The 20724-nt window shown below is 38.8% G+C and overlaps 1 protein-coding gene across 4 annotated transcripts in view; it reads right to left on the reverse strand.

Moving 5' to 3' along the window:
* The window catches only part of LOC119658469 (protein unc-13 homolog 4B), a 114274-nt gene that overhangs the window by 17317 nt on the left and 76233 nt on the right, over positions 1-20724 (reverse strand). For 3 of the 4 annotated variants that reach the window (XM_038065887.1, XM_038065889.1, XM_038065890.1), the window contains one exon: positions 19620-19899. In XM_038065887.1, the coding sequence (XP_037921815.1) occupies positions 19620-19899 (280 nt within the window). Of the gene's footprint in view, positions 1-5168; positions 5976-19619; positions 19900-20724 lie in introns of those variants that run through there. The other variant, XM_038065891.1, reaches the window with a different exon arrangement.

Here is a 20724-nt window from a genome sequence, read left to right on the forward strand (position 1 = left end):
TCAGGGATTCCAGCCTACCGTCAAACATTTCGTTATTCTTGCCAGGCAACAATTGTTTGTAGCATCCAATAGTTTCACGACCTATAAATCATTATTGTTTTATTATTCTTTTGTGCTGAGTGTTTCCAACGAGGTAGCTTTTTAAGGTTTTGTTTGTAAAACAAAACCTTATTAAAATCGGTTTACTGTCTGTCTGTCTGTCCGTCTGTCTGTCTGTCTGGCTGTCTGTCTGTCTGTCTGTCTGTCTGTCCGTCACACGCATTTTTCTCGGAGACGGTTGTCGTGATTGGCACCAAATTTGGTAGAAAGGTGGGAACTGTGAACTCTCACGCATATAGTGAGTTACATCCTTTTACGACGAATTTAAGGGGGGGTCCCCATACAGGAGAGGGTGTAAATTTTTTTTTCATCAAATATAGTCATGTGGGGTATCAAAATGAAAGGTCTCGATTAGTACTTTTCGAAGCCGGTCTTAGTTTTGACATTTGTTGAAAAGGTGGGGGGTGTGGGGGGTTGAAAGTGGTCATTTTTTCAACGAACTCATTCTCAGAAACTACCCAACCGAAAAATCTGAAAAAAATCGGAGGGCTGTCACTATATGGTGCCTAGGGTCCGAAATACCCTCGATACCGATATCTGTTCAAATAAAGTTAATAATAGTACATTACTATAATTTTTAGTAATTGACAGGAAAACCCTCCTTAAGTTCACCCTAGAAACACAAAATTTTGCAACAATATAGGCTACAGCATAGAGCATGATCCTGCCAAATTTGGTGAAAATCGCACTATTACCAACAAAGTAATACTAGGTCAAAACTGTCGCTTCTCTGCAAATTCGAGACTATCACTTGAAAGTGGCTATTTTCTCATAATATATGCATATTTTTCGTGCTACATGCTAATGGGACAAATGCACACCCAAATCTCTTTATAAAAGAAATACACAAAACCTTTCATACCTGAAGCGTCTAGCTTCCGGTTTCCCGACTTGTTTAGGATATTGATTATATAACTTTCAATTTCCTATTTCTCATCCCGATCTCACTGCACAATAATTTAAATTCCTATAAGTGATCATGTTAATTTCATTCCACAATTGCAACTCAAAATGCATTTACCCTCAATACTCAGGTAACTCTGAATTCCATTTAATAATTGTACGATTGTATATTTTTGCAAACTGAAATGATCATCGACCATTTTGTTATATATTTAGCATCGCAATGCTACCTATATATACGTGCTTGGGTGCAATCAAATGCATTTTATCTAACGGATCACTGCAAGCAACAGGAAAAGAAAAGTTTAAATTTTTGAAACTACGAAGATGCATTACAATATTCTGAACTTTATATACACGAAAGTTGAAAATTTTCAGTCTATTGCCCGAGAAGAAGAACAGGGCCTTTTTTTTCTTGGGGGATCATTGAGAATTTTTTTGCGCTGCTAGTCAACCCATAGCAGTGCAATGTAACTTTATAACATTACTTGACAATAAAGGAACGAACAAATTTAAAAACGCTTAGAAGCATTGAGCTTCAACTAACCTTCTGATTTGAAGCTGCTTTAAGGGTTTGTTTAGAATGATCAATGCTTTTTGAAAGATAAACCAATTTAGTCATTTGTTAGATCTTGGATCTATTTTCTTACTATGTATCCTAACAAGAATTTTAAGTCGGGGGTGAGAGAAACTATTTTAATTTTTTATTTGGAAGCTAGATTGGGATAACTCCAGATATAACGATAATTATATTACCTCCTGACTAAATTTTTTGCTATTCAGGAATGTTTAGCCACAACTTCTCCAAATTTACCTGCTTGTCTTAGAATTCGAAGCAGAGAAGTTTAACCAAGAATTTTTAAATGCAAAATTAGCAATCTGACAAGTTACACAACGACCCCATTTTCAGAACAACGAGTTGGGACTAACAGTGACAAATTATTAGCAAATACATATCATTACCCAAGATGTTCAATGCCAAGTAGGAGTAGTAGATGGTGGATCACTTCCTGGGCGTTTCAAATTCAAGAGAAAGAAAGGTCGACCACTAACTGTGCTTTAAAATGTGAGTTTACGTCATCCACTAACCTTGAGATTATTCTTGGCTTGATAGACTAAAAATCAGTTCTTGGCTTCGAAGATAATTTTTCTCCAGTTTCCTTGGTTCAATAATCGTATTTTCTAGGGACATGATCGAAAGTAAATTACTGTCCATCATCAATTAAGTCCTTGAGGTCTACGAGGTGTTACTCTTGCCATTTTTCCTTTGAGAAATGAGTGAGGATTCTGGGCTCTTACATGAATTAGGTAGCCTATTGTAATTTTTTGTAGCACCATAGGAGTCAAAGCAAATCGAACAATAGTGCAGGTCGATGGTTGTGGCGTATATATGACTTACAACACAAAAAATTGACTGCTGACGGCAATCAAAAATATTTCATTAGTCACTATCGTTTTCTTAGCAGGTTAAACTGAAAAAGTTCTGCAATTGACAAAGTGACTATTGCATAACTAACAACACTCGAAGCATACCCGCTCTTTCAACTGCTGACATGGTATGGTATGAAGACAAAAGGGGAAAGTTACGCCCTTTTACTTTTATCCGAAAAACCGTTAAATACAACAAAATCTTTGAAGGTTTCAATCTAGCATTCAGCGAGCAGATAATTTGGAAATCTGCTCTTTTCTGGTAGCCACCCAGTCTGAGGTTAAATGCATGTGTTTATTTTATTTTTTATCCTTTCCTGCCTTTCAGCTTCATTGCACCAAATTTTGTTTAGGTGATTATTTGAATGTACTCTGAACATGAAAGAATTTGGACGAATTCATCCTAAGTGCTTATATTTGTTTGGGCTTAAGTCTCACATGCTCTGATTGGTACGGCGGAGCGTTGGAGTGTGAGTAAATTAAAAATATTTTTTTACTTTATCTTAGCTCAGTTTTCCCTGTCTTTAATTCAGTAGCTTAGTTATTCAATCTTCAAATTCTTCAATGTTAACTTTTCCTCCATCCATTTCCTCCCTTTAATACCCTCCCTACTACTTCTCTGCGCCAAATGTCTTCGGGATGGCCTACTCCTCGGCCAAATTGTGAGAGTGGATTCCAAACTACAGCATAGCCAGCAATACAATTGTCGGCCCTCCTTGATGTGTGATTTTAATGCAGATAGGGGTGGTACGATGATCCGTTAGACTGAGATCATTTGTGCATTAGTGTTTATCTTCAGTCCAACTCCACTTGCCCCTCGACAGAGAGCAAAATAGATGTCATCAGTGTAATCGACAACTAGGTTTCATTCGATGAATTCATTATTCAAGGTCTCTTCTACGCCTTTTGTGTATTAGACGTCCACACCTTGTTCCGTCTGAACTGCTTTAGGACCTTGAAACATAAATGCTGATTTAATCAACACATAATATCATAATATGATAGACGCATCGAAAATATTTGCATTTATTCTTCGATCCCACTTCCTCTCATTCCGCTTTCCATAACTGTGACTCTTTCGCATTTAAGCCGGTTCATTGTAAATTAACTCGCTCCCATTTATTTGAAAATAAATAAATAAAGGAGGAGTATTCTAAACGACTTCGTATTTTAAATCGCCTGCCCTCTCCATATTCATACACCGATTTCTTTGTAGAAGGATAAACCGCACTACCCATAGACCCCATTTGGATTCCTAGACGTTAGGCGTAGCATGCTACCAGAAATGAACTAACTCTTGCTTCCTACTTTCGCACATAAACCAAGTGCTACTTGCAACTTAACAACCTCAGGTATTTAACTAGATCGGTCTCGCGGTCACCAACCCGGATATTGACAGATTGTTTGTGCTGCCGTTGGTGATGAAAATTGGCTCCGCTTTTCTCCCTACCAAGTACAATTTAACCATTCATAACCATTATTTGACGGCATGGATGGCTTATTTTGCGCTTTTCAGAATTTATCATTACTTTCCCCAGAACACGGAGGCCACACCCTCCATCAAACTACACGTTTACCAAAAGAGGCCCAAGGGAAACTCCTAGGACACCAAAGGGCCATCTCAGGTCACCCGTTTGTGCCGTACTGCAGCAGTATCTCCGAAAGGTAACTTTCGACCAACCGAACAATAAAGACAAAGACATCAATTCAACTAGATTGTACTCAAATTAATTGCGGTTGGCAAAATCAACACCATTTTTAACGCCCACAGGCTTCTGATCTGTTTTCTAATCGCATCCATCCAGTGCCCTGATAAACTACCAATTTCTCGATTTCTTCGATTAACGGGAACGACCTACTGTGAATCCATCTCCCCAATATCGATTCATGTACGAAATACGGATCAAGTGACATGAAGGGGATCTTTAGAGTATATTGCTATCAGCAAGTTTAACTTAAGCCTCAAGCCCGAAGTTCCTGGTTAAAAGTTAAAAAGGGATGAGATTTTAACATTGCTTGAATTTTATTTCTGCATTGCTAGCACTGGTGATTTCAAACTCCCTCGCATGTATATTCTACAATGTTTATGGAAGGGGAAGCAATAGACTCCAAAAGAAACTATTGATCAGCATCGTATTAATTTTCAAATTTAAACACGTAATAAAAGAAAAATAACCCCAACAGCTCGAAGGAAACGATAAAAAAATTTGGAGACGGCACTTTGTCCTACCACACCAGGCCAACTATACTGCCTGACCGTAATTCCATCAAGTAAGCATTTGCTACAAATAAGGACCTGGTTTATCTCAGCCAAAAAAAAAAATATAGACCATTTTAGGCGTGATATAGTAGACTCTGGACCCTGGCTGGAGGATAACAAACGTTCAAATAAACGAGATCTCTTATAAACAAGGACAAAGACCACAAGGTATATAATGACAATGGTAGGTCAGTTGGGAGAAAGTGAAGTACCTAGTGGCTACCAAAATTACCTACCGACAAAATCCAGAATAACTTCTTAGGTACATAAAATTCTATTGATGCTAAATTTAAAAACAAAGTTGCGAGAAATCAAATGAATCTATTTATACTCGAATCTATATATTGAACAGAGAAAAATGGGCAACTAAAGCCGGTGCATACCACAACTGATTCTATATTCAACTAGTCAATTAGGCCAAACCCAACAAAACGTAATAAATACAACTAAGGTATTTTATGACAACCATAAATCTTACAGTTAATGCATGACAAATGAGATCAGTTTGCTTCTCCAGAAACTCCTTTTTAACTCCTCGAAAGTAATTCCTTGCGATACTTCCATTGCGATTCAACGTCTTCTTCCGCCGTATCAACTCATAGTCGAATTTCGAGGGTCCGTTGAACTGTCGTTTCTGCGGTGATGTTCGATTCAAACTCATGAACTTTAAATTAACAATACTATTCGTGCTTCCGTTGAGAAACCGTGGCAAAGATAATGTACTCATTTTGACGCCACAACAAAAAATGCCAGAATCTATTTTATGAATTTTGCTGAATTTCGGATTTCTCCGCACCACCGACTTTTTTCAAAAATACAATATTTTTTACTGCAGCTCTTCACAACTGCGGGATATAATAACGCAACAAAACCGACGGGAAATGACACTTTCAATTTTCGTCAAAGAAAAAACTTGAAATATCTATTTTCGGATTTATGACGTAACACAACAATTTCCCTGCACTCTTTAATGATTAAGGGAAGGAAACTGTGAAAATGTCAATTTAACGATCACTTTCACTTTCCAGAGCCGAATGCAGAATAACTCATCGATCAATTACCGGATAGTGAACACTATCGATAAGGACGAAATTTTCACCGAATGCTCCCATTAAGTATTTATTTTATAACACTCAGTTAATGGTTGGAATCACGAATATTGATCAGTAATCGATCGTCGATAGGTCCAACGCGGCTCGAGATCACGTTAGCGATTGGTAAAGGTGAACATTCATCGGTGATTTTGAAAACAACGCGCGCACGTCCTAGAGACGAATGAACCCCAATGCGTGCAGCCTACAAAAGCTTTCTAGATCAGCTCAGCCATCTTATCGTCGAGATACCATCGCCAGAACACTTCATGAAAATTGTACATTCAGTGTGGATGAGGCAACTTCAAGAGCGCGATGATCCTCTACTTTCTTGCCAAATTCTATTCTAAGCAGCATCCATGATCTATACACATCATCCGCTGATCGGCCAACGAGGCAGTTGAGAGAAGCTTCCATTTGCTTTCCTCCCTCGGGGGAAAATTACTAGAACTACTTGCGCCCACTTCATATTCTCAACCAAGCTTAGAGTCCATTGTAATCATCTATCTATCGTTACACAAATCAACACCTCATATGCTTAATTTCCTCCCTTCGGCATCTCCGCTCTGTAAACATAAGTCAAGGTGAAGCATCCCAAGGGCTCCTACGTCCGAGATAGTGCCAAAGTATCTTAGTATCTGGACTATCTTCTTTTGATGTTATTTCGAGATGTTCGCTGAACTAACAAAACATGGTTCCATTCCACCGTGAGGAATTGCAGATCAGTCGATAAACATAAAAGTTTAATCTGTTTCGCATCATCTTTGAGGCGGACGTCAGTCGGGAAGTAGACAAGATGCGAACTATGTAGAAAGGATCCTTCAAAGCTGCGTGTGGTACGCACTCTCGATAAATTACAAGTGGGATTCCAACTTGCTATTTTTTAATTGTTATTATCATCTTGATCTTGAATTTATGATTATAGACTGAAGCATTTTGGAGGAAATCTTATGAAAACAAAAACGGTGGAAAGTAGGAATGCTACGCTGCGTGGGCACAAGTGTTTATCAAATTTCACTGGATTCTTTTGGTTTACTCACGTGAAATCAATCAACGAAAATAGGATCGAGGAATTATACAAGTTCCAGTGTTTAATTAAGCTTTTCGTACGTATGGAGTAAAAATAGCCAGGTGAATTGCAAATGTTTGATGAATTCTTTCAAGAGGATAGAGGTACTACAGTCAGATCCAACTCTTCTAAAAGTATGTTGCTCCATTAGTAACGCTTCTGTACTAGGATAATTTTTAGATTAGTTATTTCACACAACACGGGAGAAAGCCTCCCAACTGTCCCTTATCCCCGATATTGCGAATAGCAACAAACGACACGCCCTTAACTTATGTAATCCGTAGAACAGCGTATAGTGGTGAATTATAAATTAATCGATTTTGTTGGTGAAACAAGGGCCTCATCATTGTTTTATAAAATATTCATTATGAAAATGCTTAATCGTCTGTTATTTACCCTTGTTGAAAATTGATAGAAAAGCCTGGGGAAGATACTTCGGAAGTAAATGCATGAAGTGAGTTTATACTAGTTAAGACGATGGTGACAAACAGTGAAATAGGTAAATTGATTTTGTAGTTATTCTGCCAATTTCAGGAACGGGTTTAAATTCTGATTTATCATTGTGTTTGTCTGAATGCTGCATATATTTCATCTCAGGAAGATTAATTTAGGCCGGATAGCCCCATACGCCCAGAACATCATTGGCCCATACCAAAGAGACTTCACTCCAGGCAAATCAGCAACAGGTCAGATTTTTTCTCTGCGGTAAGCGGTGGAAAAACTGTTGGAATATGAACATCATTTGCACCACCTTTTCATCGACTTTAAAGCCGCCTATGATAGCATATCCAGGGTAAAACTGACGAAATTAATAAGACTGACTAAGCGGACCCTGACAAATGTGCAAGGCCAGATAAAAGCAGCAGGACCACTCTCGAGACCATTCAACATCAATAACGGTCTAAGGCGAGAGGATGCTTTATCATGCGTCCTCTTCGACCTGGCCCTGGAGAAAGTGATTCGCGATGTGAGAGGCACCATCCACTTCAAGTCCACCCAACTACTGGCCTATGCTCACAATATTGACATTAAGAGAAGAACAACCCGAGGTGTACAGTCTACCTTCATCCAGATCGAGCTACATGGTGGCAACGTCAGCGCCAAAAACCAAAGAACCAACAACATCGAACCGCACTGGTCAAACGAAACCTGTAAAGATAGGAGACGTCAACTTTGAATCCTTTGAAAATTTCTCCTACCTAGGGTTGAAAATCACAACCGATAAGAGCTATGACGATGAAATCCGCCCACGGTTGTTGGTTGCCAACAGAGCCTATTTCAGCTTACAAAAACTGTTTGCTCGAAACGTCTCACCATAGAGTCAAAGCTCTTACTGATTTGAATTGTTGGCCCCCTTCATGAGGATGGACCATTCCGCCTACATAACGACGAAATCTAGGAGCGATACCATGATCGGCTGATTGTGGCTAAAATCGGGCTCAAAAGGTGGCAGTGGGCAGGTCACTTAAACCGTACGGATGAGGATGATCCAGCCCGGGAAAGTCTATCTATGGTAGGAAAAGAAGACGAAGCAGACCCTGCCTGACATGGAGCGATGACGTAGATCAGGACGCCAGATAGATTTTGGGGTTATTGAATTGGTGGACCTCGGCGCAAAACCGGGATGTCTGGAGTTCCTTATTAAGGCATACCTAGACCAGATACCGGTTGTTGCGTCGTTGATGATGATGATTATATTACAAACTTGTAAAGTTGATAAAAGATGATGGGCTTTATTAAGGAAAATTTAGGAATATTACGCAATAAATGGGAGAAAACGTGGTTTTGATATCGAGCAAATTCACTTAAATATGGCAATTCTAGTCTTAGTTTTCGATTGTTCGCATTCAAAACTACTATATTTAAGTGAATTTGCTCCTTATCAAGACTACGTTTTCGCTCGTTTAATGTGTAATATTCCTAAATTTTCCATGATTAAGCTTCTAACATTTCATTTAAAAGTTAACATAATGACGCAACTTATATCAACTTTGCAGGTGTGTAAGGTACCATTACAATATTACCTATTAAAATTTAGATGAAATATCGATTTTGAAATTTCCTTAAAATTCAAACAGTTATATCTACGATGATGACCTTTGCAACTGAAAAAGTATCCATTTATAAGAAATTTTATGCAGTTTCCAAGAATGGTATCAAATCTGGGATTCAATGGTTGAGGGAGTGAAAAAATTCTGATTTTGTAGGAAAGATCACGCTTTTTGACAGTATTCACGAAAACGCTATAACTCTATAACGATAAAAATAGAGTAGGTATTCCCTGGACTAATTTTCCTCAAACAAGTGGTATCCTCCACCATTATTTGTACCATCATAAATGGGACACCCTGTATAAGGGCTAGTCCCAAACTCAGGTAATAGAGTATGAAGCAGCAAAATTACGGTGCCATTGATTATGCCTCGGAAAAATGATAATGCGTCCATAAATGTAGATGTGGCAGCATAAAGTCTTGATGAAAGAGCAGCGTCAGGACATAAGCAAATTAGTCTAAACCATGCCAGGCACACAAACTCGTGTCCATGTACATTTAACAATAATTCGGTCATAATTTAGATGAAGGACATATCGACATTTTTGCTATAAAACATGGTGTGGGGCTAGAAGCCGCAACGTAGAGCGTGAAAATGAAAAAAAACCCACTATAAATTCCTATACCTTGATGTCGGTATTGCTATAAATGAGGGATTTCGCGATGTTGTTAAAGAAGTCGATTGATTAGATGTCCGACCTACGAAGATCACTACCGCTTAGTGTCCATTTATCGCCGATATGTCAACCCAAAAAACGCCTTCTAACGACTGTTCGGCACTCATTGCGGATACCGTCAATGGCCATATCGGCGAAAAGACAGATGACACCCCACACTGTTAAATCGGCGAATGTATCGTCCTTTTTCCCTGATATTTTTGACCTTATGCTGGACATAGCTTATTAAATGGTTGACGCATATGCAGTGGCCCTTTGGAAATTATATCATGGTAATTTGGCGAGAAAGAAGAAGCAGAGAATTGAACCCGGAGCCCACCAAGTGGCTTATACATCTTTCGGTGTCACTAAACTCGGCAAGCGATTTTTCAATCGACATACTTTAACTCTAGAAGAGTGATGTGCAGTGATGAAAATGCTTCACCAGTTCCTTGTTGAGAAAGCACTGACTAGGTGATAAGTTCATAAGAATGCCAAAGGTGACGCAAGGAAAGTAACCGACTTTACCCGTAGTGGTAAGAAAAACTTGTGTAGACCGACGAAATCCGACGTCAGATCACCCTGAATATTTTGAACTTCTACTATGTTAATAACAAGAGCGGTAAGTGGCTTACAAACCAACAAGCCCCTGGATAGATAGTGAAAACATTACAAACAGGTAGCAAGGGAAGAACTACTCATCTATCGATTTCTCAAGCACTTTTGTGATTCTGTTCAATTTCATTATTAGCGAATAAAACCGAGATAAAATGACGAAGAGCTAGAACCCAACAAGCTGATTCGGTAAGTTCTTCAATGATATAATAGCATTAAGAAGGTCGTCTGTTTTCGGGCTTTCAAATTTGAAATTTTTTGTTTAGGATAAATGGGATCCTAAGTCCACATCCACATGATGATGGACCGGACCAAATGGAGGGAGCGTTTTTCAACCTGTTGCCACTTTCGGTCACGCGGCTTCCACGGCAGAGGTGAGGCAGCGTGTGAAGAGTTTCCTCTGCCCTGGATGAAACCGTCAGTCATTTTTGGTTTTTTGATTTTTAAATACGTGGACTAAGAAAAAAACTTGGAAGTATGTTGCTCTCCATTTAGTCCGGTCCATCATCATGTGAATGTGGACTTAAGATCCCGTTTATCCTAACCAACTGCCCAGCTTTAGTCTAGCTTAGACTAAAATAACTGGCGATTCAGTTCAATACAATTCGCAACCTTGTCGTTTGAGTGTAATTATGCGGTGTTCTGAGAATGTATAACCGTTTCTGAGAAAAATGCATGTGACAGACAGACAGACAAACAGATAGTAAACCTATTTTAATAGAAAAACAAGGTAATTCGCTGCGAGTTTTCCATGGAATTATTCTGTCCGAAGTAACCCAATCATCAAACAATAGTAGTGTAGTTAATTTACTATTTCCCATTTCAACATTCGTTTTGTACCAGATTTCTCCATGCCCCCATTGATTTCTTGATATTTTGCCTGAAATAATACTGAAATGTCTTTCCACAAAACAAAGTAATTGTAGTTATATTATGCTATTGCAACTTTTCTCCCACTCGAATGTTGACTAAAATGATATCAACTAGATTGCTCATAATCCATAGAAAATTAAATTCATCCATTAAATCCATAGAAAAATAAATTTTGCATTGTTGGGCACAATAATTTTATATTTGGGGTTCGCTAGGATTCGAGCATACATGACAAACAAAATACATTTACACAATGGTCAAATCTCCTTTACTTATTGGCACTTTTCTTGATTGATGAGTGGCTACCGCTAATTTAAAAAATGCTACCAATAAATATTTATAAAGAAGCACGAGATTTACCTGGGAGGGTCACTGACTCCTTCAGAAAGATAGAAAGATATTATTCCAATTGTTCGAAGCATATGATCATTCTTGAAACTGGAAAGAATACTTGCGTATTACAAGGAATGTAATATGCATATGTAAAACAATTTTAATGATTACACTGTGTTGCCAAAGAATCGAAAATGCAAAAGCCATACAAATTTTCGTCTACAAATTCTTGCATCTATTATTCATCATTTAATGCGTGCGGCGAAAATAAACTTCGTTTGGGTCTACATATACAGATAAATTGCCAGAACCAAGTCAACGAAAATTGGTGTGAATAAAATAAATCGTTGTCTGTTGTGTGTTTTGACCGAATGGATCTTAGCTCATTCAATGACCGGCTCCTACTAATAATAGCAGCGCCAAGAGTTTCCCTAAACATTGTGTCCTTGAAATGGGTGTGATTTGAAGAAGAAGTCCCATAATGTGCAGCACACATTTCGAACGCATCTTGAACCCTATTCAAAGGCAGCGAATTTATGATGCGTTGCGTAAACTTGGCATTCATCTAAATCAACATGTTGCTGTTGTTATGAAGTTACAGAAATACAAATGCCTGCAATGCAACACAATAACGGTGTGGGGATATGATGGTGATGATGGAAATTGGGACAAGTTCATAGAAGATTTGGCATAAGAATTCATCAAGAGTGCATATGGGTAGTCCTACCGAAAGTGGTATCATGTTCGCTTACAAGCAAAACAATATTAAGGGCAAATAATTAGATACTTTGTCCAGACATCCAGCACAGTAAGTTGTACAAAAAAGACAGAGCGGCTTTTTACTGATGACCATTTTGTTTATCATGTCCATAGTTAGAAATAGACCTGGGTTTTAATGATTTGAATGTACTAGTCGAATGAAATTGTGGGAAAGCCGCCCATTTACCAAATTTCAAGTGTGGGAATGAATGCCGCATTGCACAGGAATCTACTCTATATGATACTCTATATCAAACGGTCGGATAACAATGCCGAGTGATTACGAGACTATGTAATAACCTTTCCCTCCAAATTAAGGGGGAAACCCCATTAGGATTTTTTCTATTGTTAACATCGTTAGCCTAGCTCTCCTAAAAAAAAAAACGTTGCAAAAATTTCGAAGCGAAATTCAAGGTCTTTTAGATTTTATACGGTAAAAGCGAGCCATTATCGGGTATAGGCTCAGGGTCCACCGCCCAGAAGGTAATCGCTATATGTCCTTACGGAATCTAGTAGCGTTATGTGAACAATACTTGGCATCAGTCCCTGGAACGAGTGCATTTGTACTTGTTTTAACTGTATTTTGTTCGTAATTAAGAGTGATAAATATCTTCATATCCAAAAAGATATTTTTCAAGCCATTTTGCAAACCTGTTTTTCTTAAAACGATGCTTATCACATTTGCGGGAATTCTAGCCCAAAAAGTAACAAACCGATCATGATGAAATTTGTATGTGATTCTTTACAAAACTACCAAGAATGTGAACCAACATTTGGGATAAAATCATATGTTTAAGGGTGCCCTTTTTGCATAATTATTGAAAAAAATTCTGAAAATTGAAAAACAAATATTTTTTTTTTTTGAACACCTGCAAAATTTTTGATTTTTACTATTTTCAACTGCATTTCAACTGTATTACATATTGCATAGTTAGTAATGCAAAATTAAAAACTTCTTGGTTTCAGATAAAAATTGGAGTCGCTACACATCCCGCAGTTAGAGCGCTCCAGTTCCGACCATCAGCGAAATATCATCACGTAACCCTTTTATTTTTAGCTTAAACTTTTCTAAAAAGAAAACTCAAAAGTTGCTCTGAATATGGCAAATATAATGTCCAAATTTAATAGAATTCCCAATAATTCTTTCCACAAAAAAAAAAATCGAAAAAGTACATGAAAAAAGACCTTTTAATATGATTTCCCCCTTAAGAAACGAATACCGTGAGAGAAATTGAAATCCGGACACCGTAGTACAAAATACAATAAGTGTTCGAAAAGGGGTAAATGAAGTTGTATGTGAATTGTATTTTTTTTTTCTTGAGCACAACGTATAGTCTATTACATACAAAGCAAAGAAAATCATCGAAAAAAGCATAAAATAAAACCCTTGCTAGGGCGAATTATAAAAATAACTCCTTTTTATATAGGAAAAATTGAAATCCGCACAGAGCTAGAAAATCATAATAATGACATTGAAAACTCAAACAAGTCGGAATACCGGAAGCTCGCGCTTCGAGTATAAAGGTTTTGTGTTCATCTTTTGTGAGAAATTTCTAGATACATTTTTCCATCCGTATATATAGCTACTAATCTAACATATTCCTTCATATTTTTCCAAACAGACATAGATATTATCCTCACCCTAAACAAACAAACTGACTATTACCGAATACTGTACATATTTTTACTTCGTGCACAAGAGCATACATATGTACATATATAGCACGTATATTGAATACGGCTGGTTTAATGCACAAATATATCTATCTGAATTAGGCACTACTCGTAAAATTCATTAGCACGTATATATACCTACAACCACGCATATGTCTGTCAGGGGTAATTGATCTTCTTCTTCTTTTTTCAGCCTTTGTCCCGTTCTCGGCGTGATCGGTGCCATTTGGCTTTATCGAATGCCTGATCTGAGTGCAACCTCAAGGCTTTTAAATCCCCATCCAGCGTATCAAACCACCGTTGTTTCGGCCTGCCTTTTGGTCGTTTACCGTCGACCTCGATGTTCAGACCAATCTTGGCAAGTGAATTCTCGTTAGCACGAATTGCGTGACCATACCATCGAAGACGCCTCTCTTACAATTTTTCCATGATCGGTGTAACCCCATAACGATCGCGGATATTCTCATTTCGGATGTGATCAAAACGTGTCACGCCACTAGTCCAACGCAACATCTTCGTCTCCATTCCCGCAACACGCTGTTTATTGTCTTTTATAGTCGGCCAATACTCAGAACCATGGAGGGCGACAGGACGGACGACATTGCAGTAAATTTTAGATTTGAGACGTTCGTTGATAAGTCGATCACAAAGAACACCAGTTGTGGAAATCCACTTCATTCAGGTTGCGTTAATGCGTGAAGTAATTTCATAATGCAGTTCTCCATTGACCCGAGGTATTTAAATCGCTCAGTTCTGGGCAGATCAGTGCCGGTGACGGTGATTGTACCTGTTTTATGGGGATCGGTCCTCAAAAATTCTGTTTTGTTTAGATTCAATCTGACATCGTGTTGCATGAGGCGATCATTTCATTTTTGGGCAAGTTGCTCGAGCATCATTTTTGCTATCAGATGCTAGGAAAACATCATCTGCATAAAGCAGTGCGTAGGGCGCTGGACGTTGAATATCCCGTGTGACGGTGTCCATAGCAAGAACAAAGAGGAGTGGTGAGAGGGCGGTTCCTTGATGAACACCAACCGAGATACGTGTCAAGGGTAATTGATATTGATGTACAAATGACTAAGAAACTGAAACAAAATATTACTTTGCGTCCCCCCGTTCATGTGAGCTTACTTTGTTGTGGTATTGCCGAATTTATATGATGATGATATCATACGCGTTGTAGAATGCACGAAATTCATTAAAAAATGGCAAAGTTTCACCCTCTATTACTTCGTTAATAATTGTTAGATTTTCTTCAAACTTGACCAAATTGTGCTTTATATTATCCCTTACACAAATAGTTGTACTTCAAGGATAAAGTTATGGGGGGTTGCCGAGGATACTATTAGTGACTTTATTTGTGCAGATATCGGAACCGGATATATTTTAAGGCCTAGATTAGATTCAGATATCAGAAACAAGATCATTTTCGTACTAATCGTACTAATCGAACCCTTTCATTTGATACCCCACATGACCATATTTTGTGAAAAAAGTTTTACACCCCCCTTACATAAGTATGGGAGCCCTCCCTCAAACTTAACACAAAATGGCGCTACTGGCTATATGTAAAGGGATTCACATTAGATTAGTTCGGCCATTTTCGAGTAAATCGGGTGTGACAGACACACCGGCAGACATTCAATCGATTTTAAGAAGATTTTATGTTTACACAAAACCTTAAAAAGATATTTCCTATGGCGACTTTTAGCATCGTTTACATCCTTTACTAGGCAGTGACATAGATTCAACCCAAAGTTTGACATATTCGGCTGGAATTTTTGCTCGAAGTCCCGCAGTTTGTCAATAATATTGAACTTCTAGAATGTGGAAAGGTTTTAACTAGCTTCTGTCAATTGTGTTTTGTCATGTCTTGAATGTTTGACAAATACCCAATTTCTCTGCACTGGCATGCAAACCTTTTTCTAAATATCGAAGTACATATTCGGATCCATATTCCCCTCAACCAATATAACATTAACCACAAGGTCCACCCCGTACTAGCCCCCCACCATAGTACTGACAATTACTTATCTTTTTTGAAGGCGTTTCAGTACCCTTTTGGTTGGTATATATAAGAAGTTTGCAATACATGGCATACATATATTAGCTACCAATATGTAATCCGTCTTACCATCAGTTAGGCTTGATTTATGTAAGGTTAATGAAAAAAGCAATTAAAATTTTCAATTTGAATGGATCTTCTTGAATATAGGAGAGTTTTTTTTAACTAAGAACTGCCTCTGCAATGGAAAATACACCAACATTTTTCTCAGGATCCTGATCAATTATCCCGTAGAAAATAAATGAGCAAGTACACAAATCGGCTCTGAGATAAGGAAAACAAGACTAGAAAATATTGCTCAGTGACTGGGATGGATAAAGCATAAGCCATTGACAAGCTTTGGTACAAAGTTTTATTAATCAAAGTAAGAAAACTGTTTCCAATAGACATATGTATATAATAGAAATCCACCCCTTAGTAGAAGACAGCACGTCAACCACACCCCCACGCGATCGCTCGCGGTTACCTGAAATGTGTTTCAGGTCCCCCCAGGACTTTGCAAGACGCTCAGACTCCTCTGCGCCAAGTGCCCTTGGGGCGATCCAGTCGTCGGCCATCTTGGGAGAGTGGATTCCACTGCATGATGTAGCCCGCAATGTGATTGTCGTCCCTCTTTAAAGTGTGACCTATCCATTGCCATTTCCGGATTTCGGATCATAGTGCGTATGAGTGGCGGGCCTGTGCGCCAACGAAGTTGTTCGCTTGAGATAGTACCAGGCCAGCCCACTATGACGACATGACGCCGACCGGTATTAATTAAAGCTTCTAGCTTTTGGGTAACATTTTCCATGGGTTACTTCCATATAGCAACACAGAAAGAACACTAGCACAGAACATTCTCAACTGTCAGTCTGTCAGTCTAATTGGATTTCCAGATTTTAGACAGAACGGCGGAAGGGGATCTAACGCTGTTAATGCGTCGGTTAACATCCAGTTCGGTGCCACCGTCGGCAGAAACCGCGTTTCCTAGATATACAAATTAATCGACGCTTTCGATGTTCTGTCATTAATGCAGATAGGGACAGTGCGTTGACCCGTCAGACTAAGAATCTTGATTTTGTTGGTGTTTCTCTCCAGTCCAACTCTACCTGCCTTTCATTCCAAATTCAAAGCCATTTGGCTAAGGTCAAAAACCCGATGAGAGAGCTACATCAGTTTGTTCAGTGTAGTCGAGGTGTTTAAGGAAAGGTTCCACCGTCCATTGAATTTCCCCACGTCCTCTGGACAGGGCAGCATGAAAAACGACACCGATAACAAGAAGAAATAATATCGGTGACAAAATTTAACTCTGGTGGACTCCACTTAGGACCTTAAAGTCCTCCAAGATTTTACCTCGATGCAACACGTGACACTTTGTGCCATCATATGTCGCTCTGATAGTAGCTTTTAGTTTCTCTGGAATGCCCCTCCTGCGTAGAGCACTTCAGATACACTTCCTGTTGACGTTATCGAAAGCTTTCTTGAAATTGATAAAGAGCAGGTGCAGTGAAGATCTAAATTCCGTGTACTGTTCCAAAATGATCTGTAGGGTGTTGATGTGGTCGATGTAGGGGGATCCGAAGTAGAAATCAGCCTGCTCTCTGTCGATCAAGCTTTCGAGATATTCTTTGATGTGTTCCAGGATTATTTTAGCTATTATCTTTGCAACGCAGGGGGCATGCATATACTTCTCCAATTGTCACACCCAAAACGGGTCCCCTTTTTTGAAATCTTAACGATCATCCCCTTCTTCCACTCTCTGGAAAAGGCCTCGGATTCCTAAGATCTTCGTACGAGTGGAGGCAGCGGATCTGCAGTAACTGTAGGTGTAGCGATAACTAACTCTGCCGGGAGACCGTCATGACCAGCAGCTTTACCCCGCTTGAGTGCATTAATGGCCGAAATGATTTCTCTTGCTTGGAAAAATAGTCCGTATCCAGATGTTACGGTGACTAGCCATTTCATCCACAAGAGGAGGAACCGCACCGGATGTAATACGGTTAAGAGCCATGGCGAAATGCTCTTTTCACCTCTTCAGTTGTTCATCATCATTGATGAGAAGTCGACCGTTGACGTCCTTCACAGGATCATTGACAGATTTGCGTCCACATGCAAACTCTTTCGTGATGCGGTATACAATTCTGAAATCATTGCGATCTACGGCATCCTCTGCTTCACTGGCCAGCACAACAGCAAATTCTCTCTTGTCATGGCGTACTACGCTACGCTACTTCTCGTGATTTCGCTCGGTCTCGGAGCTCGAGCGCGTCACGCCCGCCATCACTAGCAGCGGTGAATAGAGCCTTCAACCCCTTTCGTCCTTCCCTTCCCTTGTCGTTTGTCAACCAGATCTTATGACAACTCTTCGGAACGTGGCCGACAACCTGTGTAGCACCCGAGAAAAAAGCATTTTCGATGACGGCCCAATGCTCAACGATATTCTCAGGAGCATTCCTCAGTAGATCTGCTGTCCGATCAGCAAGATAACTCTACCACTGTCAAACGGTAGTTGGGTCGATGTTAAATGCAACCGAACTTAAGCCACCATCAGATGCTGGTCCCTTTTCAGGCCACGTTAGCGCGTCCTTTGTTACGCTCATTCAAAAGACAACTTCTAAATCTACTGGTGATGGCGAAATGGTCGATCTTCCCGAACAGTGTAGCACCAATGACAAGACTGTGGAAGTTGCAAAAATCCACGAACCTCCTATCATTACCGTTACGGTCACCAAGATCGTGCTTTCCCATCATATGTCCGAGCAAGATGTTGTCAGATCCCACCTTGGCATTCAGGTCACGACGATTACGATGACGTCTCGATAGCAGTAGAGTTTCAAAATTTGCAGGTTGCTAGCCACAAATTTCTATCCCTTTTAATCTCCTCTTACCACAAGCAGGGAAGGCTTTATGGTAAGTGTATTCTGAAGCCCCAGCTCACGTAGATACTCTTGAAAATACGTGGGGTGAGTTGGGGCATAAATTATTCGAAACAAGCCAACAATATGAAACCAAAGGGAATGAGGAAAGGCCATCCGAAGTAGACAACTACTTTGGCAAAGAGTTTCGTTGGGCATTACCAAGGGAATCGTGGAGGTGGTGTCTGCATGCTATTGATAACGAAAAATAGTCTTCTTAACAAATCAATAAGAAATGGCAACAATGAAAACAGAAGGGTTATGTGGAAGACTTTTAGCGAAAAAAAATAATCAAAGGAGCATTATAGATGTATATCTTGCTATATCCAATCGTAATAAATCCTCTATACTCCCAGTCGATTTTTATTGAAATGAATTTTGTTATCATGCAGGCGAAGCGACACACGATAACACTTTAGAAATTGTCATAAGAATTTATCCAGATCGTTGCTTCATTTTGAACTATTTTAATTTGTTTAAGGCCCCAGATAAAATTCACACATCCCTCATCCGTTTGGTATCCATTTTTGGTGAATTAATTGTATTTTATCGTTATCTGGGCAACATCCAACTATCCAGAATTAGCAGATTATAATCTGTTGAACAAATGCAACAAATTGTATAAAATGAAGGTAGTCAAATGCAACAAACTGATCTAAGTAAACTAAATAATTAGATATACAATATTTGAATAAAGTTAATATCAAAATGGATAATCATTCCATTTCAACCTTGAAACAACAAACCAATAAATGTACGCAATTACAAATTGAGCTTATCCTCATATCTCATTACCTATTATTTTTAAGTAAACTTAAAATATTTTTTAAATAAATTAAAATGACTTACATTCATTCCAACAACACCACCAATGAAGCTTTCATGTTTCTCCCTTTCATCGGGCTCACTGTCTGTTTCGTTAAGAGTTTCAGTGCCACTATCATTTTCGGCTTCGCAGGAGGCATCTAACATTCTAGGAGCAATATCTTGAACCAGGGTATCTTCCTCAATGTGATCGATTTCCTCGGGTAAAGGTGCCAATGGTGTGATGTGTACTTCTTCCATTTGTGATTTTTGTCGCAATAGCGATCCAAACCGCTCAAAGAATCCGCCATCGATATCTTGAATCCTAAAATAAAAAAATAGTTTTTGTATTAATTGTTAAGTATTTTATAGATTCAGAGAATTTTTTATCAATTAAGGGAATCAAAATGTATAAAGCAGAAAATTGAGATCCCAGTACAATCTGATTGAACTTTTTGGTTTTTGTGCACCAGGGAATAATTTGTGGGATATGTGTATGATATGTAAGACCGGAAGGTATTCTGTAACTATTCTATGGTATATGGTTCAAGCAGCCAAAATCCTAGATGCATTGATATAAGTTAATATAAAGAAAGGAACCTCAATAGCCACAGCAGCTATGATTGTTTTATTAGATCTGGCTGGGAATACGATAACTTTCGAGAAGTCTATAAATCCCCTTGATTTGAAGGTAGAACGTATGTATTAAGGAAAAAGTTAATGGATTCAAAATATGTTTGTCCTCTTGCAATTTGTACAAGTTTGTTAGTTCTCCCAAAAACAAGGCTAGATCTGAGCCACATGTTCCGTTGAGCAATATATATAAAAGGTAAATGTTCAGAGAGGACTTGAACATGAACATAAAGCCCTAAAATACACATAATCCAAGACATTTTTAGTTTTCCTGCTCACTCGTTGGTGGCATAGCAAGATAGCATCTTTATCAGAATCCTCTTGCTTATTTCTTTCCATATTTTGTTTTGAATGAGATTACGCTCAGTTCTATTGTCGACGCATTTACTGTTATGCAAGGAATAAACCTATAGCGCGGGTACCAAGCCGCAAACAAACATGCATGACCAGAAGCCAGACCCGAATGCATTGCTCGAAAATGGGGAAGCTAATGTCAATTAGCTTGATTATTGCGCAA

Source organism: Hermetia illucens, chromosome 5, assembly GCF_905115235.1.
Source record: "Hermetia illucens chromosome 5, iHerIll2.2.curated.20191125, whole genome shotgun sequence".
NCBI classification, from domain to species: domain Eukaryota; kingdom Metazoa; phylum Arthropoda; class Insecta; order Diptera; family Stratiomyidae; genus Hermetia; species Hermetia illucens.